A 23,925-nucleotide genomic window follows, 5' to 3' on the forward strand; every position below is an offset into this window, starting at 1 on the left:
TAGGAAATACTGTATATATTTTAGTCGGTGTTAAAGCAAGGAGTGGGGTTTTTTGTTCTTGTTTTTATATTGCATTTTTATGTTGTGAACCACCATGAGATCTACAGATGTACTGTAGTGTAGTATACAAGTTAAATAAATAAATAAATAGAATAAAAATATTTCTGCTACTGAACAGCACATACTCCACTTGTCTCTTTACCAGGACTTTAGTCTTCCATTGCTTTCTTTAAAAAATTCTGCATATTATGCCACTCTTCAAATTTTTCTTTCATTGCAGCAGGGGTGGCAAACATGTGGCTCTCCAGATGTTGTTGGACTGTATAATTAAAAACCACATCAAGGCTTTATTTTAACAGCAAATGCAGGGAATTATTTTCTTCAGGACCCATATTGACTTGAAAGGAGATTGAACCCTGTGTCACAACTTTTGTGTGTGTGGACTTTTAAAATAGTGGTTCCTTTATGTGTTTACCTATCTGTGAAACACTGTCAATACAACTTGTTCCCTGAATCTATGGTAGCATTAAACATCACATCTAGAGTCCATTGGTATCATAGGTTAAATGTGCCCTGCCTCACTGTTGTCCTACTGCAAATTGGGGGCCTTATGTCTAATACTTGTTGATTTTTTTTAACCACAGTAGTTTGAGAAAAAGAATACAAAATATATTTAACTGTTCATATTAAATAGTTAAAGTAAGAATTCAACAATTAATATTGAATATTTCAGTTATGTCAGAAGCCTTTCCTAAATCTGGTGCCCTCCAGATATTTTTGGACTACAAGTCCCATAAATCCCAGGCAGTATGGCCAATGGTCAGGAATGATGGGAGTTGTATTCCAAAACATCTGGAGTGCACCAGGTTGGGGAAGGCTACAGCAACAAAGGTTGGCTGGGAAATATTACCAAGCCTATTTTGCGTCTCTAAACTTGAACACATAATATTTAAATATCTTTAGAAGTCATCGTAATTTATAATTGATACTCTAACTGTCTTACAATTTGCTTGTGCTTAATAAACTTGGCAGGAGTCCATTATTATTTTACGAGCTTTCTTTCTCTTTATTTGTCATTAAAAAGGTGTCTTCAAAGAACAGGTGAAGAAGCAACTTAAAAGGGACTGATGTTAATACGCCAAGAAAAAGAATGGAAGAAAAATTGCACAGCAATTCAACCATTGTCAATGGTACAACCCCTAACCATAAGCATTTAGAAGGTCATAGCCTTTGGGAAGTAATTACCATTGCTACAGTGACGGCCATTTTAAGCTTAATAACTATAGTGGGGAATGTTCTTGTGATGATATCCTTCAAAGTCAACAGCCAGCTCAAGACGGTGAACAATTACTATTTACTCAGTCTTGCGTGTGCAGACCTTATCATTGGAATATTTTCTATGAATCTTTATACATCCTACATATTAATAGGGTACTGGTCTCTTGGAAGTCTAGCATGTGACTTGTGGCTAGCCCTGGATTATGTAGCTAGCAATGCCTCAGTAATGAATTTACTGGTTATCAGCTTTGACCGATATTTTTCTATTACACGGCCATTAACCTACAGGGCTAAACGCACACCAAAAAGGGCTGGCATCATGATTGGCCTAGCTTGGCTAATTTCATTTATCCTGTGGGCACCAGTAATCTTATGTTGGCAGTATTTTGTTGGGGAACGAACTGTCCCGCCTGGAGAATGCCAGATTCAATTTTTGTATGAACCCATCATCACCTTTGGTACTGCGATTGCTGCTTTCTATATCCCGGTTTCTGTGATGACTATTTTGTATTGCCGTATTTATAGAGAGACTGAGAAACGGACCAAGGACCTGGCCGAACTTCAAGGATCCAGTTCTGTGGCCGAGTTCGAAATGATAAAGCCTCAGAAAGCGCTGCTGAAGTCCTGTTTTAGCTGCAAGCAACAAAATTTAGCCAAAAGGGAGAGATGTCAGGCTTCATGGTCTTCATCCAGCCGAAGTACTTCGGCAACAGCAAAGGCATGTCAGATTCAAAATACTTGTCATGACTGGTCTAAGGCGGACCAGCTAACCACTTGCAGCAGCTATGCATCCTCAGAAGAGGAGGATAAACGTGCCTCTGATCCTGTCTTTCAAGTAGCTTATAAGTCTCCAGTAAAAAGCAATGATGATGAACATAAAGAGGAGAAAAAGGAAGCCTTTATCAAAGACCATCCTGGGGAAAATGACTATGAGACCCCAAAATATTTTCTAACCCCAACCAAAGGCCACGTTAAAAAAAGTAGTAAATGTGTAGCTTATAAGTTCCGATTGGTGGTTAAAGCTGATGGTGCCAAAGAAACTAACAATGGCTGCCGAAAAGTAAAGATCACTCCTTGTTCTGCCACTTTATCTAAGGACACGACTTCCGTCAAAAACATGGATCCAAATATAAACAATCAAATTACTAAAAGGAAAAGAATGGTCCTTATAAAGGAGCGCAAAGCAGCCCAAACTTTAAGCGCCATTCTTCTAGCTTTCATAATCACTTGGACACCCTACAATATCATGGTTTTGGTCTCCACATTCTGCTCAGATTGTATTCCCCCAACGCTCTGGCACCTTGGCTATTGGCTGTGCTATGTGAATAGTACTGTTAACCCAATCTGCTATGCTCTCTGTAACAAAACGTTCAGAAAGACATTTAAGTTGTTGCTGTTCTGTCAGTGGAAGAAGAAAAAAATGGAAGAAAAATTATACTGGCAGGGTAATACTAAACTGCCTTAATTTAAAGTGTTTAGGGGGCGGGAAACAGACCTTGGCCAAGCACTGTAAATCAAATTGGCTGCAAGTTTTTCATTGTAAAGTTGTTGCTTTGCATGTCTGGAGACAAAAGAAGCACAATTTGTGTGGTGATAACGACATGCCTATGGCCATGAAGAAAGCAGCCACAATGATGAACATTTCTATAATTGTCTGTGACTACTAAATAGAGCATTATTTATGTTGCTGTCATAGAAAGTTTCTTTCCACATGTTTGCCAAATAAAATGGCACACCAACAGACCTTAATGGTTGCGTATGGAATAGACCCTTCATTCATTAGGTCCACTACCTGGAAAGTAACATTATGCCTTCCTGCACATTTTTTCTAAGACTTTGTCCAGTTTAGTTATAGGTCTCCAATAGAATGACACTTGCATCACTTCCCATACAGAATTGTTTCTAAACTGGATGGAAACAAAAGGAAGGCAAGTACCACTGGCCAATGATAAATGTCTGAGATTTTTTCCTCAATGGACAAATTTGCTCTTGGAATTAGTTGTGAGGCCATGAACATTGTTTGAGTTTGTATTGTTCTTTTTCTATGGCTGAGAGATGGCTTACCGGTATATGATGTAAACTGTATGGTTGGGGTTTTTTTTTTTGCAAATTAAGAAGCCAATGAGGTTACCAAGTTTGTCAGAGATGTTTACACTGCCTACAAACAAGGGTACTAGTTAATTGTCTTTTTGCATTTTATTTGTTCATATTGAAGCTGCTCTGAAGGAGTTTTATTTTTAAAATCCTGTACGGTATATTGATGCAATCCGATGTATGGCTTCTAAGAAAAAGGTAAAATCGCTTCTTTATTACCATTCTGAAGAACACCCAAATGTGCAAAAGATTCCTGCATTGCAGTGGGCTGGACTAGATGACCCTCTTGGTTCCTTCCAACTCTACAATTCTATGATTCTGTGTGGGTTGCATTTTATTTCCTACACTGTGAATCAGCAATCCTACCTCACTTACCTGGGAGTAAGCCCCATTGAATTCAATATGACTTACTTTGGAGTAGTCATGGTTAGGATTGCACTGTGAGTTGCCTTCCGTGTAGGTGTTTTGCAGCACATTAAGCAACACCTTAATCCTTTTGATTTCTGTAGAACTTCCAAGTATAGGAGTTCAGGACTGCAATCTTAAGTTATGAGCTGAAACTTGCTTATGAATGAGGTTAAGTACTACACATTACCAGTGCTTTTTTTCCTGGGGTTACGCAGGGGTACACATACCCTAAACATTTTGTGAATCTAAGTTTGCCCTCATTGAGGGGCAGTATTTCAATACGAGTAGGAAAATGAGAGTACCCCTAAACATTTTATTAGAAAAAAAAGCACTGCACTTTTATTTAATTTATCCATAGGTTCCTCATTTTAGGTCTAAGATTTTACACCCTGATCTTGAAATGTATTTATTGGCAGTAAATCATTTGAAATCAATGAATTAGGTTGCCAGTATTAAAAAAGGATATGGTACTGCTTAAAGATGCAACAGGTCCTGCTTGTGAAACATGTATTTCAGCTAGCACTTAACATTACACAATTTACATCAATAACCTTACAAACATATACTCATTGAATAGTTTGAGTCACCTTTCTCCATGAATCACATAACCCATGCCAGTCAAAAGCAACAACAGCAATTTGAAAAAGAGAGAGGAGTAAAACCACCTACCTTTCTGTCCTGTGTTTTTTGGGTGGCAATACTTGAATGCCTAAATCCCTAGCACATAGTAGGTGAATCTATCAGGAGTTTGCTGAGGATATGTCTGGATAGAAATGTTGTATACATAATGGCTATTATAGTGCCTCTTTTTATAACGCAGACTACTTGCGACAACAAGAGCATTTCAGTAGAGATGATGATCTGACAAAATAAAGGCAGTAACTGGGATAATTACAGAGTAACTGGTCTGAGAACTGCAATTAAAATCAGCTATCAAAATAAACTGATGGGACAGAAAGAAAACAACGGCAATGGGAAGTCAGGATGTAGAAACTACGGTAAAAATAACTTATATGGAAACAAACTGATATTTATATAAGAGTTTAGTAAGTTCATGATTTAAAATGTTAAAAGGCCTAGAAATTCTACCCCAGTACCCTGATTTACTGTATTGTCAAGTTTTGGAAATATGACGTACACCCAGAGCTCCCCACCAGCGTAGGCATATACACACTATATCTTTAAAGCACATTTGAAGCACATTAGCCCCTCACAGAGTTTCAATTCCCAGCAACCCTTATCAAACGACAGTGACCAGGATTCGTTGAGAGGGCAAATATGCTTCAAATGTACTTTGTATGGAAATGTCCCCTCCGCTGAAGTGAAGAAGGAATGTGGTTCATATGGGGTGCATATGGGGCTCAGTTGAGAACTAATATTAAGGTGCAAAGCAGCATTAAGATACATTCCAGCAAACACTGAACAGCCAGGTTTGCATTATTGACTATAGACCTGTAAAGATGCAAAGCTTCATGGGACACATGGATTATTGTAGTTCAATAGCGGACAGTGCACTAACTCATGCACTCATGCAATTTAAAGATGGACTATAACAATGTCTATGTATGCATTTGTGTATATATATATATATATATATATATATATATATATATATACCCTTCCTAAATTTCAAAGAAACGCAAAGCAGCTGCAATCCAAAAACACAAAACAATAGTAAAATATATAACAATTCCCATTAAAATCACAAACATTGTCACCAAGACCAAACCCCCACAACAAAATACAAAACACCCATTGAAACTAAGACATCAAAAGTAAGCCAGCAGAAAGAGAACAATTGGTCAGAAACCTTTTAAAACAGCCTAATATATTATTTTTATTAGCCATCTAAAACAATACAGTCATGGGGTCTATGGAAAGCCATTCCCTAGGATGGGCAGCACAACAGAAAAGGCCCTCATCCTGATTATTGCCAGATGTGCTTCCCAGGGTCAATGGACCTGGACTAGGGCTTTGGATGATGATTCTGCTTTGGTCTTCAAGAATGTACAAGTGCACAGCTGGAGTGTTAGGCTGCATCTCTATCATATCATCCGCATCCATAGCTTAGTATGGTAATAATACAGTTGTAAAATATAGTGTTGCATAGTTCAGAGATAACACAGCACATTTCATGAGAGTTATTGTGTATTTGTCATTGCTTCCACTGAAGTAAAAAATATTTTCATTAAGAGCTAGAGAAGCAGGAAAGAAAGGGTTTCTCCACAGCTATAGAAATAAACAATGTTGTGAATAACTTGACGGTTAAGTGAGTTGTTTGCAAAAGATTGAATTTTTTGCAGGGGTACTGGATATTATTTAAACTCACTGTATAATAATGTGAAAATGTGTATTCTGGAATCAATATGATCGATTTTAAGTATATTGTATTGTGCCAACTGTTTTTGGTGCTTTTGCATATAATTGTTAAAGGAAAGTGCAAGTTACTATAGAGACCTCTGTTTCTTTTCTTCAGTCACCATCAAAGCATTTTCTGTGTATAGTGTATACTTTGAGTTATACTGGCTTCAAACAAACATACATATGCATATGATATGTGTGTTTGGTTCAAACGAACCTGCATTTCTATAATACAAGCTATGTAATAATGACTATATAAGACTGTAAAAGTTTTCTGCTAGCTGCAATGTTATTGCTAAAGAAAAGCTTTGCCTTCTATTATTGAAGTTAAATGGGAAGTTATTTTTGTCACAGTTTCTGTTGAACAGGAATGTTTTATAAATGTTTATGGTCCGTTTGTTGAGTAGATGTATAAGACTACACAGTAATGGATGCCAAAGTATCAGTTAAGTGTAACTGTTAAGTATGTGCTCAACCTATGCTGCTAAAAATTCAGACATGACACTGCCAAACTCTGGGATACATTGTAAATATCTGGAACTGTATTAAAAATGGTGTGTGTTTATTGCTTTTTTAATACTGGAGTTTCATAACAAAAAAGGCAAGGGGGACAGTTGAGAGCCATCCAACAGCAATATAGAGCCACAACTTTTATTTTTTTTATTTTTGAAAGAACAGGAAGAGCAGAAACAAAAACCATTCAAAATTATTTCTTAAAATGTATACATTATTTATTTTTTTGCAGACACTTGTAAGTTATTGCTCTAGAACCTGTGACCCTCAAGATCATGTTGGGCTCCACTTCACATCTGCCTCAGCCTGCATGGCCAGTGGACAGCGATGATGGGGGTTGTAGTTTGACAACTTCTGTAGGGCCATAGGTTCCGCATCCCTCCTCTAAAATCAGGATTCTTAAAGACTCCATTTATATGTTTAGTAACATAGAGTTGCATGGGAACTATTATGGGGTAACTGTATTCCAGACCACTAAAGACCACTATGGTCATGTTTATAGGAAAGAGCTAACTGTGGTGATTAAACAGTGTGGTTATTTCCCATCAGAGTCCCATTCTTCTCTGAAGCAAAGGTCAAAAGACTCCAACTGGGAGGTTATGCTAAGGGCACTGCTGACTTGTGAAACTAAAGATGGGCAGCAAAAGCAGGCAAGCTCTCCTAGGGCAGAAAAACAAAAGGGAGCTGGACTGCGTAGCGCTGTGTAATGACACTTCTATATTGTTTCCAAAATGGGAGAGGAGGAGGACAACCTGCCTTGTATTTGCAAATATGTCTGCTGTGTCCGTAGAGAACCGAGCTCAAGAAGAGCTGTCCTGAAAGTAACTAGACTAGGAGCAGATGCATGGACGTTATTGTATCAGCATCTTACCAACAATAATTGAGGGTTCAGCTACTCAAATTAGATCCCCCTTCCTGGTGTATTGGCACATCCAGTTGGGGCACATTAGGTTCCTTAATTATGCTGGTTTCCTGAATATGGAGTATTGTCCTAGGGTATGGTCTTAGGGGTTGCCTCCAAGGTTCCCTTGTCTTCCCTGGTTCTGATTCATGCTTGGGGCTGAAATCTCATCTGATTCCATGTCTGGGAGCTATACTGACAAGTACTAACATCTTGAGGGCAGCATGAAAGTGCTGAGTGAAGGCTGGAGATAGTAATCTATCAGCTTTATGCACAAGCAGAAATGAGGCCACAAGCTTCTTCCAAAGCCATTATTACAAGTAGGTTAAGTCCAAGGGGCAGAGAGCAAAAGAATGAAGTGAAAAATGGTGGGTCAAAAGACTGCCGAGGCAGCTACAGCATCAGGTTCCAGGAAGAGCAGATTCTACCTTCAACACAAATAATTTTTCAGTTGCAATGTGTCCCTCTACTAATTTGAGCCTTGGTCAAATGGTGTTTTAGTGTTTCACAGATGGATAATATAAGAGCCTTTAGCAAAAGACCCCTTAAAGAACATTCTCCTTCCATCTGAGACTGCCCATTCATTCAGATCATCAAGAGAGGTCCTGGTTTGTCTCCCAGGTACAGTTGGTGAGAACAAGAGAAATACCTCTTTCTGTTATAGCACCCAGACTTTGGAGCTCTTTGTCCTGGGAGATTTGTCCGCACCCGATAGCAGAGTTCAAATATAGAATTTAAGGATTGTCTGTTCCAGCAGGCCTTTGACCCAACTGGCTTCTCCTTATGGATTTTTAAAGGTGTTTTTTTTAAAAAAAACTTACTGCATCATCACCTGTGTTTTGCTGCTTTAATATTATATGGTTGTATTAAACTTACATGATGTTAGTATCCTTGGGTAACAGAAGTGAGAGGAAAAAGTGGGATATATATATTTGGATATGTCTAAACAGATTATATTTAAAGTTTCAGAAGCACTTTCCTGAGCCAGAGCTCCAGGAGAGCCACTTCCTACAGTACAGTGATAACATTTACTTGAGGAGAAATCTGTGGGTTAGAAGAGGGTCTTTGCCATTCTACAGAAGAACAGGAGCTGATCCCATTCCACTATAGCCAGAATACTGCAGTGTAAACAAACTCTTTCCAGCTCTCTATACATACTGTCAAGCCCTGAGGCATTCCCCCATACTGATGATATAGTCAGTAATGGCTAAATCTTGCCAAGATGGTCTAGGAAAATACCTCTGGCTCACCCTCTCCTGTTAAGTGTGTTGTTCTTCCAGATCCCATTCTACTCCTTTGTGGAGTGATCCATGATGGCTGATCCATGACTAGGACCAAGTATATGGTAGGGCCATCCTAGCAGAATACCCTTTCAGAATGCAGGAAGGGTAGAACAATGCAAAAACTCCTAACAAGCCACTCGTATCCATGGAAATCTAGTATGTCAGGAAGAAAGGTTAATCCTTGCTGTAATGTGCTTCCTATGTGTGTTGAATTTTTACACTGAGGAGCATTCAAACACGTGCCTTTCTTGCCTGTGTTCTGAAAGGGTATGGTCCTCAGACACCTGAACCATGTACTTTTTTTAACTGTTTAGATTAGTAGTCTTCAAACTTTCCAGATCTTTAACCCAAACATGGATTTGGAAGACTCATTTTTTCATTCTCAGTTTGCATACTGGTCAGGGGCCCCTTTACCTTTACCTTAACCTTACTGCTGCCATTGCAACTCACCTTAGATCAGGCTATGATCCAGTTTTGGGTCATGTTGAAGATCAGTGGTTTATACTGACTCTTTAGCATGCGTAACTCTCTTCCTTAAAAAGCAGTACTTTGCATCCTGAGTAGTACTAATCCTCTTCATGGAATGTGACTTCCCTGTCTTTCCCTTCCTATTGCGATCCCTTGCATCTTCCCAAAAGCAGTTCGTGAGGACTGGAAAACCTTTTAAAAATGGCATGAGATGTGTTGTAGGCAAAGAGATGGAGGGGAAAAGGGAACTTGGCTAAAATATTGGTGAACCATGAGCACCTTTGTATCCAAATCAGTGAATAATTTTGACTAGATTATGTTTGATGTGTGTAAACAGTGCATATCCATGTGTACTTGTCCACACAAAAGGCCCAATTCTTAATTCACCTGTTCCAAAGTAAATCAGGTGTGAGTCCATTTATACTGGGGGTTTTAAATTATCTTCATCCCGTCTTTGTTTCCCTATTAAAGAAGAATTATTGGATATACAGACTCCCGCCCCCCCCCTACATTTTGTGATTGTTAATCTAAAATCTTTGTAGATGTTGCTGTAGTTTACACACACACACACGCACACACACACATTTAACAATCCATTTTAAAATGAATTGATTCACAATAGCTGGACATCTTTCAAAGAAGAGGCAAAACACTATGAAAGGCATTCCATTAATTAATTGCCTAGAGATTAATCACAGAGTTCACACCTCCAACTATCTCATCTGCTCATGAAAGGAACTTGTACTTATGGGCTCAGTTGAGAACTAGGCTGCAGTTACTCACATTAATTTTATATATAAAATGTTGTATTTTGCAGTAGTAAGAATACAGACTACTTTTATTAAATGTTCCCGGTGTTGAGTACAGCAAACTATATATACCATTGTTGTTTATAGAGAAAGTATAACTACCAGAGAGGTCTGTAATAGTAATAATCTGGGGCCTGTAATCAGAAATGAGAGAATGGTAGAATGTTGCCATTAAATAAGAACAACAACAACAACAAAAATCTTGTTTTTGCTATTTTACAAATATAGGCTAGCAAGTAAGTGACAATAGAGTTACATTTAGACTCATCTGAAAGAATCTAAAACAATGCCAGCGAAAATGCCAGCGAAGATATAGGTAATGATGAGAGCTCTGAAAATACACGCTAATTACACTTTTTAAAAGATATTAGCTGAAAATAGATGACAAGGGAAAGACAGTAAAAGATTGTTTTGTACCTTTACAATGAAACTACAGCACATGCATTCACAAACAGGTGTTGTGAAATTATGATTCATTTGCAACTGTCCCTGCACAAAAGATGAATCTTTAACTGTGTTGCAATACAATATTCTTGATAATACTCATATACATCACTGCCCTCTGTTGGATGGAATATCTCAGATAAGCACATTAGTGCATCCAATCTCCTTCAACATTCATGAAGTGGAACTGTTCTTGAAAATAATGCATATTATCAGCTACCATTTCTTCTGCCTTTATGAAGTATTTGGTGATTAATTACTTACAGGAGGATCTAGTGCTGCAATCTTCCTGACAACAAGCAACCCTGTTTTTGCTCACAATAGCAGCCAAACTGCCATATGGAGAAAAAAAGATATATTGTTGTGGCCTCTCAACTCTTTTGCTGTGCTGTGAACCTTTATCATTAAGAGCCTAATTTATCACTTCATGAACCTGAGGAACCTCACACAGCAAACTGTTTCGATGGGATCATGCAGCTTTGTGACTTTAAAGTAATTGCTTTTGTTTTTCCTTCCTTCCTCCCTTCCTTTGAAGACAGCAACAGCTCAAACAACACTATTTGAATGAACTGTTGAAGATGAAAGGCAAGAGAAAATATGTATTTTCACGGGCAACAGTGGGGAAAAGCAGAGGAAATAATTGCAAGTCTCGTGATTTTTCAAGGTCCCTAATGTATACCCTTTCCCTTTAAGCATATGTAATATCCATATTTTATTTCTCCTGATTACTAAATATATCTTATGGATTTATATGTTTAATTGTCTCTCCATATTTTCAATCTATCACTTATCCTTTGTTACTTATGCTCACAACCGCTTGGTAATCTTATCAGCACACTATAATTTGTGAATTTAACTCACATCTCCCAGAATATTAATAATGTCTAGACCTCTCTCACACTATTGGGCCATCACTCAAGATTAACTACTGGAATGGGAGGAACAGGGTAATTAAATTCTGGGGTCCTCCATTTTTCACATCTTGTCATGTGGTCTTTATTTTTGTGCTGGGTCTAATTTCATTTATATATTGAAAAACAATCCCAGCAAAGGAAAAAGGCGGCTTCTACATACAAGCTGAAGAAACAGCAGCTCTCCACCTGGATTTAATTTCTTACTGTTGCTTACAATTCTTCCTTCTCGGCAGGGCAAGCCTTGAGCCACTCTTGGCTGTGGTCCGCTGGCTTGACCATCATCCAGGCGTACTTGCACAGCTGCTCTTTGTTGCAGTCCTGCTGCCAGTAGATGACATTCCTGCGATTTAGATTCGCTCCAGCACAAGCATCATACCACCAGCCTCCCCCAGCAATCCCGTTGTACTCAAGTTTGGCACAGTTCTGAAAATAGTTGTCATTATCTCTATCTTTTGTTGTGAACATCTGGTTATCGTGGAGATATGCTTCTGTGTCATGACACAGGGCGTCGACGGCATTACCTTTATACAGACCAAGCCTGATTCGGTACTGAGAAGCTTCACCTTCAATGCGGAAGGGCTCATATTCTCCCCACTTGATGTTGGCATTTAGGTCTACAAGTTTAATCCTAAGTGCATATGGCCTTGGAGAGCTGGTTAGCTGATGCATGTATTCATTGCCTAACCAGTAGTTGTCGTTAATTGTGCCAAATCCATGTTTGTAGTCCTGCCATGTCCTATCAAAGTCCACCGTACTGTTGGCAGTAATGTGCTGAATTACTGTCCAGCCACCATCTTGCATGTTGCAGTACACACCAATAGGCTCCTTTGCTGGCTGAATGACATATAGACCATCTCTGGAGTTTTCTTCAGACTGCTTAAAGATCTCACTGCAGTCTCGTGGATATTCTGCATGGAAATAAATGAATGCTTAACATTATAATCCCGTAAGCTTGGCTTAAAAGCTTCCACAAGAATGGACTTTTGCCCTCAAATGTAAGGAATTGTTAATTTGTCAGGATCTGAGGCACATATATTGTGCAGTTCTACATAGTTTCTTTTTTGTGATGTGACTACAATTTTAAAAATATATTATTATAAGCACCGTTGTAAACAAAAGGTAATAACAATGATGGATAAGAATAGAAATATTTGCTCACGCAATATCATACAGGTTGACAAGTAGAAATCCATATGAAAAGACTGATGTTAGCATCAAAGAGTAAATACAATTCATCATAAATAATCTATTAATTATTAAAATTAATTATTAAAAGGAAATGGAGAAAATCCAGAACAAAACACAAACTGTTAATTTCAAAACACTGGAAAAAAGCATTGTGTACATTACTTAAAGGTAAAGGGACCCCTGACCATTAGGTCCAGCCGTGGCCGACTTTGGGGTTGCGGCACTCATCTCGCTTTATTGGCCGAGGGAGCCGGCGTACAGCTTCTGGGTCATGTGGCCAGCATGACTAAGCCACTTCTGGCAAACCAGAGCAGCACACGGAAACGCAGTTTACCTTCCCGCCGGAGCAGTACCTATTTATCTACTTGCACTTTGACGTGCTTTCGAACTGCGAGGTTGGCAGGAGCAGGGACCGAGCAACAGGAGCTCACCCCATCCCAGGGATTTGAACTGCCGACCTGATCAGCAAGTCCTAAGCTCTGTGGTTTAACCCACAGCGCCATCCACATCCCGTACATTACTTAGGAAGGGCTTAAAATGACATTGAAGGGACAAAAGCTTTGTTTACAGTTCTGCAGATTGAAAACAAAATTTATATAGTCAAATACATATATTGACAAGTCAGCAAATTGTTCAAAGCAAGATCAGTTGTGAAGTGTGAGGTTTTACAGACACCAAAGTTCACTGTGGTCAAGTCTAGGTTTTAACATTAGAGAAAGAGAAACAGATCCACACTGTACATTTAAAGCACATCCAATACACATTTAAAATGTATTTCCCCAGAGAATCCTGGGAACTGTAGTTCCTCCCCTCATAGAGCTACAATTCCCATCACCCCAACACACTACAGTTCCCAGGAGTCTTTGGAGGAAGTCATATGCCTAAAATGTGTGTTGGATAGCTTTAAATGCATGGTGTGTAGGTTGGGGAAGAAACTGCTATATTCTCGAAACTGGGCATGTGCCTTTTGTTTAGCTACAGAGATGTGCAAATAGGAAACAGTACACCATGTGTCCCCTGTTTGCTGGTTGTCGCAACTTTGAGAGCTGGAAGAGTTACGGTTGATTAGAGCTAATTTTTCAATCTCTGTAAGTGGAGGAGGAGGAGATGACTCAGCCTATCGTTAGAGATTCTGAGGATGTGTTACAAAGCTCCCCTTCATCCGTGTCTCTTAACAAAGAAATAATAGTTCTTGCAGAAATCTCCTCTCTGACAACTATTATTTGTCTCCCAGTACAGAACCCCCAACTCCTAAGAACTCCGATACACACTTAAGCAATGGAACAGTTCGTAATTGCTTGGCACAGCATCTACCCATCAGTGAAAAGTACCCTGAACTGGCTGTGCGGTATGGGTGCCTCTTTCCTCTCAGAAGGAAAAACAGCTATTTCCATATTAGACATGGCCAACATATGGAGCTGTATCACAGTGGAGAATCAGTGGAGGCTGGTGCTCCCTGAGACACAGAAGGCAGGAAGGACAACAGTAGGTAGAGATGGCGTCAAGAATAGCCAAGGCCAGCAAATTCTGGTTTTGTCCCCATCCTCTTCCTGCTGAGTTCTACAAGGGCAACACTGAAACTAAGGCAAAGGAGGAAGCTGGAAGTCAGTGCCACCCACTAGACTGGATGTAGGTAAGGATACCGAGTTTGTTGAGAGTCTCAATGGACCAACCTCCACTGTATTTGTCTTAGCCCTAGGTTCCAGATAATTGAACACCAAGGAATGTGGCTGTGAGAAGAAAAGGGAACTATAAGTTACCCATAGAAAAGGTACAGAGATCCTTATAATAAATTGAAAATGAAAACCGTCACATTTCTTATTAAATAAAAACAGTTTTATGCTTAGATTACAAAATGCTGTTCAGGAAGCCTCCTGCTTCTACGGTGATGAGCACAAGAAAAAATATAAATTGAGGTTAGTGCCTCCTGGAAATAGGGCATGATCTCCACTGTGCTGAAAGAGGCGGTGGTGAGATCACACTTGAGAAACCTCAAGCTTTGGACCGAACCCTCTGTGACAGACTTTGCCCATCTTTAAGCCTATCATTTTTGGACAAGGTGATAGAAAGCATGGTGGCCTCTCAACTCAAGGCCATGTTGAAGGAAACTGGTTATTTGTTGCCATTCCAACCGGGCTTTCAGACTAGTTTTGAGACAGAAACAGTCTTGGTCACCCTTGTGGAGGACCAGGGGAACTGGACAAGTGGACTTCAACCTTATTGATTCTCTTTGACCTTTCAATGTCATTCATTACTATTGGCCAGGCTATCTTTCTGGACCATCCTGCTAGGTTGGGTATGGAAGGCACTGTATTACTTTGGCTCTATTTCTTCCTGGAGGATCAGTACCAGAAGGTGGTGCTGGAGGACTTTGATTCTACCCCAAGCCCTCTAGCCTTTGGGGTGCCTCAGGTTTATGGCCTCCATGTTGTATAATACCTACTGTACCATGTGTGTGCTGGGTGGGGGAAATAATCTGGAGGTTTGTTCTTCAAAATCACCAGTATGTGATTGACAACCAGCTCTAACTCTCATTTCTGCCTGCAAATCCTAGGGAGTCTTAGAAAAAGATGTCTCAAGGTATTTTTGGAGTGGATGAGGGCAAACAAACTGAGGTGTGAATTCAGATGAGACAGAGGTGTTCAGGTTATGAAGCTGAGAGATCTGGGTGGAGTGATACAGTTTATTCTGAATGGGGTTGCACTTACCCTGTATTTATTGTTAGAATTTATTAAATTTATACCCTGCCCTTCTTCCCAAACGAGCCCATGATGGCAAACAGCAAGTGATAAAATAATAAAAACTTCTTAAAAACAATTCCAGTACATATGCTGATTGGGGAAAATATCAATTTAAAAGGCTTATTGTAGATGAAGGTCTTCAGCAGACAACAGAGGTGGTGCCTGTCTAATATTCAAAAGAAGGAGATTCCAAAGGGTAGGTGCCACAACACAAAATGCCTGATTCCTCCATTGTATGGAATAGGTAAAGGTAAAGGGACCCCTGACCATTAGGTCCAATCATGACCGACTCTGGGGTTGCGGCACTCATCTCGCTTTATTAGCTGAGGGAGCCGGCGTACAGCTTCTGTGTCATGTGGCCAGCATGACAAAGCCGCTTCTGGCAAACCAGAGCAGCGCATGGAAATGCCATTTACCCTCCCGCCGGAGCAGTACCTATTTATCTACTTGCACTGTGATGTGCTTTCGAACTGCTAGGTTGGCAGGAGCAGGGACCGAGCAACGGGAGCTCACCCCGTCATGGGGATTCGAACTGCCGACCTTCTGATCGGCAAGTCCTGGGCTCTGTGGTTTAACCCACAGCGCCACCTGCATCCCTATTGTATGGAATAGACCTCCTGATAAGATGGTATCTGTAAGAGGCCCTCACTTGCAGAGCCCAGTGATTGGCAGGGTGTATGAGAGGTGAGATGACCAAGTTTGTAGCTTGGAGGCCCTCCTGGACTCATCACTGTAGGTAGAAGTTCAGGTGGTACCTGTGGCAAGGAGCTTCCTGCCTTTGTATATATGAAGGTTCTATTTAGCTAAATAATAGCCCCTGTCCTCCATGGGTTTGCCCAATCCTCCTTTTAATGCCATCTAAGCCAGAAGTCAGCATCACCACATCTTGTGGAACTGCTTTCTTTAAGTTGGTATAAGTGAAAAAGGACTTCCTGAATTTACTGCCAATCTATTTCATCTTGAGACCCTGAGTTCTAGTATTATGGGAGAGGGATAAAACACGTTTTTGTCAATGTTCTCTGTACCAATTTTCTGCACACATCCTGAAAGTACTTTTTTTTCTAAACTAAAAATCTCCACTTTTGCATTTCTTCATAGGGAACATTCATCAATCCCTCCGTGATTTTGATTGCCCTAAATCACACACATACCCGGCATACCACAATTACCTTCTGAGTTAATGTTGATCAGTCTCTTATAGCCTCCAGGCGGAATCAGATGAGAATTAGCAAGTTCAAAGGCCTTTTCTGCTGTTGTCCACAGTCCACATTGAAAGAGTAGCAGCAGAAAACATCCCGCTGACTTTTCCAGATTCATTCTCTCCCTTGAAGATGCCTTTCACTCAGGTCGATGGATGCTGCAAACATAATAGAGGCTGGCATTTAGCATTAAAAGATTGATTGCATCCAGAGAGAAATTCTTGAAGAGAAATTGAAACACCTGGTTTCAGCATTCAAGATCTGCCAAAAAGGGAGCTTTTCCCCCTCTCTTTGGCAACACAGGGCTTTTTTTAAACATGTCACAGTGCATTTGTGACAGACTACTTCTTTGACATGTAGAACTTTCCTGTCACACAGAAGTCGTTTCATCTTGTTTTGCTATCAATCAGTGTGATATAGCACAATTGAGTGCATGGTAAGAGCTGATAGAAAATAATGTCATGTCAAGGTTTCCATTTTAAAAAGCCCACCTCTCCTTTATCAGAACTGATGTGCTGTATTCCCTGGACCACATCTGAAAGGAAGCCTTTGCACAGAAATAAAGAACTTAAGCTTCCAGAAACATCAGCTCTCGACAAGCTGTCTGTGGAGATGATTGTTACTCCACAGCATAATGTCCAGGTGACAGTGTTTTCAAGCCTCAACACTTCAGTCTTTTATGTATGGACAAGTGCCCACCAGGGTTCATGTTTTGTTGCTCATTAAGAGACATCACCTTGCTAACAAAGGTCCGTATAGTTAAAGCTATGGTTTTCCCAGTAGTGATGTATGGAAGTGAAAGCTGGACCATAAAGAAGGCTGATCGCCAAAGAATGGATGCTTTTGAATTATGGTGCTGGAGGAGACTCTTGAGAGTCCCATGGACTGCAAGAAGATCAAACCTCTCCATTCTGAAGGAAATCAGCCCTGAGTGCTCACTGGAAGGACAGATCGTGAAGCTGAGGCTCCAATACTTTGGCCACCTCATGAGAAGAGAAGACTCCCTGGAAAAGACCCTGATGTTGGGAAAGATGGAGGGCACAAGAAGAAGGGGGCGACAGAGGACGAGATGGTTGGACAGTGTTCTCGAAGCTACCAGCTTGAGTTTGACCAAATTGCGGGAGGCAGTGGAAGACAGGAGTGCCTGGCGTGCTCTGGTCCATGGGGTCACGAAGAGTCGGACACGACTAAACGACTAAACAACAACAACAAGTACAAACCACTACTTGCACTTTAAAAAACCCTTTGGATTCCATGAAGCTTTAAAATGTACTTTAAGCCAACTTGTTCTTAATTTCAACACCTTTCAAACTGTTAACTTAATCCCAAGCAGTAATATACAATTTCCTATCATATTTGGGAGGGAGCTGTCTCTTCCCTATGCAGAAATTACTCTTTTGGTATATTTCCAAAAGCAATGTGTGCCCCCTCTCCCCAAATATTGAATATATTTTTACATAAAGCACCAGCAGTGGTCTCAAAATGAGCTCATGATTTTCTATGACTAAGGCTGCAATCCTGTACAAAATTATAGTTCCACTGTATGAATTTGACCCAAGATTCAAATTCTCATTAATTTTCAGAAATTTAATCCTATATACTGTATGTCCACTCAGAAGTAAGTTCCAAAGAGTTCAGCGAGACTTTTTTCCAGTTAAGTGTGTATAAGACTGCAACCCTAGAAGAGAGTTCTTACATTGATTTATTGATTGATTGATTGATTGATTGATTGAATTACTTGTAAGATTTCTTACCTAACCTTCACCCTAGGTTCCCATGGCAGTTTACAAAAAGATAATAAGCATTATGAAAACCAGTAAAACACATAAATTCATTACAACCAAAACAAGATTGCATAAAGGGTGGAAAGACAGGGTCAAATGTTTTTCCTCCCCAGAATAAAGAATACTTCTTTACTGTTTCTGACATTAAAGTTCTTCAGTAAATATAAAAGGAAGCATTAGATTAGGGAACTGAACAAAATAAAGAGAATAGAATAATCTTACCTTTCTTGTTTAAACCGACAACTGGCCAGGTGAGAGCTGCACATTAATCTATAGGGTAGTTATTTGAATATGCACTTTGCCTACTGCTGCAGTCTAGGTAAACAGCTCAGCCCAAGATCTCTATCTTAACTGTGGAAAAGCCAGCAGTCTTCACAAAGCTTTACATTTCCAGTATATCAGTCTTCTGGTCGGTGGACTTTACTCTGACACGTATCCACAAATAGGCATCTTTAAAGGCCAAAGTTCCCTTCATTGTAAGAAAGTTATCACTAATGAAATTATTCTGAATAGTGAATCTCAGCAGGGGGTGGGGGTGGTGGGTGGCGGCGCACTGGTGTGGAATCAACTGGTTTGGGGAGGGAGGGACAACAGAATAATCCCTGTTCCAATTCCTGTCCAGAAATAGCTGGTAGGATCAATACGGAAGGAAGAGCTGCAAGGGCTAGTGTCAAGGCTTGGCATCTTTGTCAAGAACCACACCCCAGCACCGGTGAGAAACAATACATTAATTTAGGACAAGTATTAAAGATGCATGAATAACACACAACACATATACTGTAAAAAGAAAATACACGAGTTGAATATCACTGTATATTGTGCCTGAACTATTTATCAATTAGAGGGAAATGGGGCATGCTAGAGAGCTCTACAGTGGTACCTCAGGTTAAGTACTTAATTCATTCCGGAGGTCCATTCTTAACCTGAAACTGTCCTTAACCTGAAGCACCACTTTAGCTAATGGGTGTGAGATTTTGACCAGCTTCGGCCCATCTGAAGCTGAAGCTGATACAGGCTGGTCATATCTTGAGCCCAAGCAGAGCGTCGTCACACAGCAGAAGGATAAGCAGTATGTAGCACGCAGACCTAGTGGTGGGAGGAAAAAATCCTTAAATAAGAGACACGGGGCAATGATTAATGGACTTCAATGTCTGTACACTAATGCACAAAGCATGGGAAATAAACAAGATGAGCTTGAGCTCTTGGTATAGCAAACTAAATATGACATAATAGGCATCACTGAAACCTGGTGGGATAAGTCCCACGACTGGAATGTAATAATGGAGGGATACAATCTATTTCAGAGAAACAGACCAGACAAGAAAGGAGGAGGAGTGGCGTTATATGTCAGGGATGTGTATACCTGTGAAGAGATCCAAGATTTAGAACCTCAAAGCCAAAGTGAGAGCATTTGGGTCAAAATTAAGGGAGAGAAGAATAACAGTGACCTCATTGTGGGAGTTTACTATAGATCCCCAAGCCAAATGGAGGACATAGATGATGCCTTCCTGGAACAGATGGCCAAGCATGCAAAAGGAAGGGAGATAGTAGTAATGGGGGACTTCAATTACCCAGATATTTGCTGGATGTCAAACTCAGCCAAGAGCATAAGGTCAAACAGATTCCTCACTGGCCTTGCAGACAACTTCGTTGTCCAGAAAGTGGGAGAAGCAACAAGAGGAACAGCCATTTTAGATCTGGTCCTAACCAATGTTGATGGCCTGGTTAGTGGGATAGAAGTGGAAGGATCATTAGGAGCGAGTGATCATGCTCTTCTGAAGTTTACTATACAGTGGAAAGGAGCAGCCAAGCATACTAGGACTCAATTTCTTGACTTTAAGAAAGCCAACTTCATAAAATTTAGGGAAGTGCTGGGTGAGATCCCATGGACAGTAATACTAAAAGGAAAGGGAGTTCATGATGGCTGGGAGTTTGTTAAGAGGGAGATAGTAAAAGCACAACTTCAGGCAATACCAATGAGATGGAAACATGGAAGGTGCCTAAAGAAGCCAGGGTGGCTATCTAAAGAACTTTTAACTGAGTTAAGATTAAAAAAGGATGTGTACAAAAAATGGAAAAGGGGGGAAACCACCAAAGAGGAATTCAAACAAATAGCCAGCATGTGTAGACACAAAGTCAGAAAAGCTAAAGCACAGAATGAACTCAGGCTTGCTAGAGAGGTTAAAAGCAACAAAAAAGGCTTTTATGGGTATGTTCGTAGCAAAAGGAAGAACAAAGAAACAGTGGGGTCACTCAGAGGAGAAGATGGTGAAATGCAAACAGGGGACACAGAAAGTGCTGAACTCCTCAATGCCTTCTTTGCCTCAGTCTTCTCTGATAAAGAAAACAATACCCGACCTGAAGAATTTGGAGCAAATGATTCAGCAGAGGAAACACAGCCCAGAATAACTAAGGAGATAGTACAAGAATACTTGGCTAGTCTAGATGTATTCAAGTCTCCAGGGCCAGATGAACTGCATCCAAGAGTATTAAAAGAACTGGCAGATGTGATCTCAGAACCACTGGCAGTCATCTTTGAGAATTCCTGGAGAACAGGCGAAGTCCCGACAGACTGGAGGAGGGCAAATGTTGTCCCTATTTTCAAAAAGGGGAAAAGAGAGGACCCAAATAATTACTGCCCAGTCAGTCTGACATCAATACCAGGGAAGATTCTGGAGCAGATCATTAAGCAAACAGTCTGTGAGCACCTAGAAAGGAATACTGTGATCACCAATAGTCAGCATGGATTTCTGAAAAATAAGTCATGTCAGACTAACCTGATCTCGTTTTTTGACAGAATTACAAGCCTGGTAGATGAAGGGAACACAGTGGATGTAGCCTACCTTGATTTCAGCAAGGCATTTGACAAGGTGCCCCATGATATTCTTGTAAAGAAGCTGGTAAAATGCGGACTTGACTATGCTACCACTCAGTGGATTTGTAACTGGCTGACTGACCGAACCCAAAGGGTGCTCATCAATGGTTCCTCTTCATCCTGGAGAAGAGTGACTAGTGGGGTGCCACAGGGTTCTGTCTTGGGCCCGGTCTTATTCAACATCTTTATCAACGACTTGGATGATGGACTCAAGGGCATCCTGATCAAATTTGCAGATGACACCAAACTGGGAGGGGTGGCTAACACCCCAGAGGACAGGATCACACTTCAAAACGACCTTGACAGATTAGAGAACTGGGCCAAAACAAACAAGATGAATTTTAACAGGGAGAAATGTAAAGTATTGCACTTGGGCAAAAAAAATGAGAGGCACAAATACAAGATGGGTGACACCTGGCTTGAGAGCAGTACATGTGAAAAGGATCTAGGAGTCTTGGTTGACCACAAACTTGACATGAGCCAACAGTGTGACGCGGCAGCTAAAAAAGCCAATGCAATTCTGGGCTGCATCAATAGGAGTATAGCATCTAGATCAAGGGAAGTAATAGTGCCACTGTATTCTGCTCTGGTCAGACCTCACCTGGAGTACTGTGTCCAGTTCTGGGCACCACAGTTCAAGAAGGACACTGACAAACTGGAACGTGTCCAGAGGAGGGCAACCAAAATGGTCAAAGGCCTGGAAACGATGCCTTATGAGGAACGGCTAAGGGAGCTGGGCATGTTTAGCCTGGAGAAGAGGAGGTTAAGGGGTGATATGATAGCCATGTTCAAATATATAAAAGGATGTCACATAGAGGAGGGAGAAAGGTTGTTTTCTGCTGCTCCAGAGAAGCGGACACGGAGCAATGGCTCCAAACTACAAGAAAGAAGATTCCACCTAAACATTAGGAAGAACTTCCTGACAGTAAGAGCTGTTCGACAGTGGAATTTGCTGCCAAGGAGTGTGGTGGAGTCTCCTTCTTTGGAGGTCTTTAAGCAGAGGCTTGACAACCATATGTCAGGAGTGCTCTGATGGTGTTTTCTGCTTGGCAGGGGGTTGGACTCGATGGCCCTTGTGGTCTCTTCCAACTCTATGATTCTATGATTCTATGATTCAACTTTATTTACACTTCTATGCTGAGAGAATACAAACATGCATCTTGCCTCTGTGATAGCAGAGAAGCAACACTCCTCTCAGAAACAAAGAACACCGAGAGAACAGTGAAAAACAGGAAACCAGTGAACGTCACATCCAGTCTCCCCGCAGTCATGAAAGGGCTAACACCCCAGAAACCCCTGCCAAATACTGGGACTCCAATAACGGATGATATGGCAGTCTGCCTGGTGGAATTTCCTCATACATCGTCGCAACGCAGTCCCCCCTCACCTCTACTAATAGATCTGCAATCAACCACCTTGCCCTCCGTCTTAAAGAGCAATGCACCAAACACCCCTCATCTTGGAAATCGGTCATTGTCTTATTCCTCTATGCCTGACCTGGAGTCTTCAATCAGTGCGGCCCAGTCAGATGACTGCACATCCTCGCTCTTTGCCAGTCAACCTCTTTTGGTAGAACCTTATTTATCTGCAACCTCTTCAAGCCAACATATAAACCTTAAGGAAGCCACTGCGCAAAGAGACAGCTCAGGCCTTATTGATGACCCTGTTGCCCACATCAATCAAATTACCACCCCTTCGATACCTTCGGCAATATCACGCCTGGCGCTGTCTCAGACCCTCGGCAATGCCTCTCCCACCAGCAACCAGAGTAATTGACTAGCACATAACAACAACTTTATTATTGCATTAGCCGTGTGGCCATAGCATAATATACATAGAAATAACAGCATAAAATAGGGGGGGAGGTAAAGGTAGATATCGTCCAAGGCGAATACGAGGATAACAAAAGTGACAGGGGATTTAAAACATCGAGTGACAGAGAATGCAAAAACAGGTTCGATTGTGCGGCATATCGACTACGGCTGTGGTGTTAAAGAAGGAGTTGGTGCCGCTTTCCTCTTCATCACACTAAGCAGGAAGTTAGCTGTCATCTCGATGATCCAACAGTCAGAATCCTGCAGAAGAAGGGACACTATCCAGGGCTGGATTGGGAGATGAAGCTTGTTCACGAGAGGAATTAGAAACCGAGATCTTTCATCTGTCCAGTTGGTACAGAAGAGCATTACATGTTCCATAGTCTCCAGAGCCGTGTCGTTGCAGGTGCATGTTCTATTTGCGATGAGAGCTCTGGAATAGCGACCCGACAAAACTGCTGTAGGGAAACAGTTGAGACGGGCACAGGTAAAGGCCCTTCGCTTAGCCTCCGAAGGAATTGTAAAGCAGTATAGAGGGATCCCTTCAGGGGGTGGAATAGCTAGGGCTAAGCCTGAACACGGCCCTCTTGCATGGGAAGCTGTGTTAGAAAAGTCAAGTTGCTGTAGCTTCTTTTTGATTGAAGGTAGGGCCGCCGGGCTAATACACTCTAAGTTAAAAACAGTTTTGCGGGTCAAATTGAGAAGAGAGCGGAATTTGAGATTAATTGTAGTTTTCCAAGGAGAATTATGAATATCTCTTAGGATCAGGTTGGAGAAACTAAGAGAGTTTGTGTACTGGTCCAGTAAACGCTTCCGCTGCGCAACCAGCAACAGTTCTCTTTGCAGAGCAT

At 40.9% G+C, this 23,925-nt stretch overlaps 2 protein-coding genes across 3 annotated transcripts in view; one reads left to right on the forward strand and one right to left on the reverse strand.

Moving 5' to 3' along the window:
* Positions 1–4,505, forward strand: part of CHRM5 (cholinergic receptor muscarinic 5) — a 61,255-nt gene extending 56,750 nt beyond the window's left edge. For both annotated transcript variants that reach the window (XM_079954742.1, XM_079954743.1), the window contains one exon: positions 1,085–4,505. In XM_079954742.1, coding sequence (XP_079810868.1) covers positions 1,151–2,743 — 1,593 coding nt within the window. In that variant the 5' untranslated portion in view covers positions 1,085–1,150 and the 3' untranslated portion in view covers positions 2,744–4,505. The remainder of the gene's footprint in view (positions 1–1,084) is intronic.
* Positions 4,506–9,886: 5,381 nt separating this feature from the next.
* On the reverse strand, positions 9,887–18,796 carry LOC307204012 (fibrinogen-like protein 1). Its single transcript, XM_079955314.1, has 3 exons — positions 18,608–18,796; positions 16,572–16,759; positions 9,887–12,381 (listed from the first exon to the last, which is right to left on the reverse strand). The coding sequence occupies exons 2-3, from the start codon at positions 16,717–16,719 to the stop codon at positions 11,684–11,686; spliced, it is 846 nt and encodes a 281-aa protein (XP_079811440.1). The 5' UTR covers positions 16,720–16,759; positions 18,608–18,796; the 3' UTR covers positions 9,887–11,683.
* Positions 18,797–23,925: the final 5,129 nt, after the last annotated feature.

This window comes from Podarcis cretensis, assembly GCF_951804945.1.
Source record: "Podarcis cretensis genome assembly, chromosome: 1".
NCBI classification, from domain to species: domain Eukaryota; kingdom Metazoa; phylum Chordata; class Lepidosauria; order Squamata; family Lacertidae; genus Podarcis; species Podarcis cretensis.

What these genes read in the sequence shown, in the direction of transcription:
- LOC307204012 (XM_079955314.1), bottom strand. Translation starts at nt 16,719, where the DNA reads ATGAATCTGGAAAAGTCAGCGGGATGTTTTCTGCTGCTACTCTTTCAA. An exon ending in GATCAACATTAACTCAGAAG is followed by an intron (nt 12,382 to 16,571) that starts GTAATTGTGGTA and finishes ATTTCCATGCAG; the next exon opens with AATATCCACGAGACTGCAGT.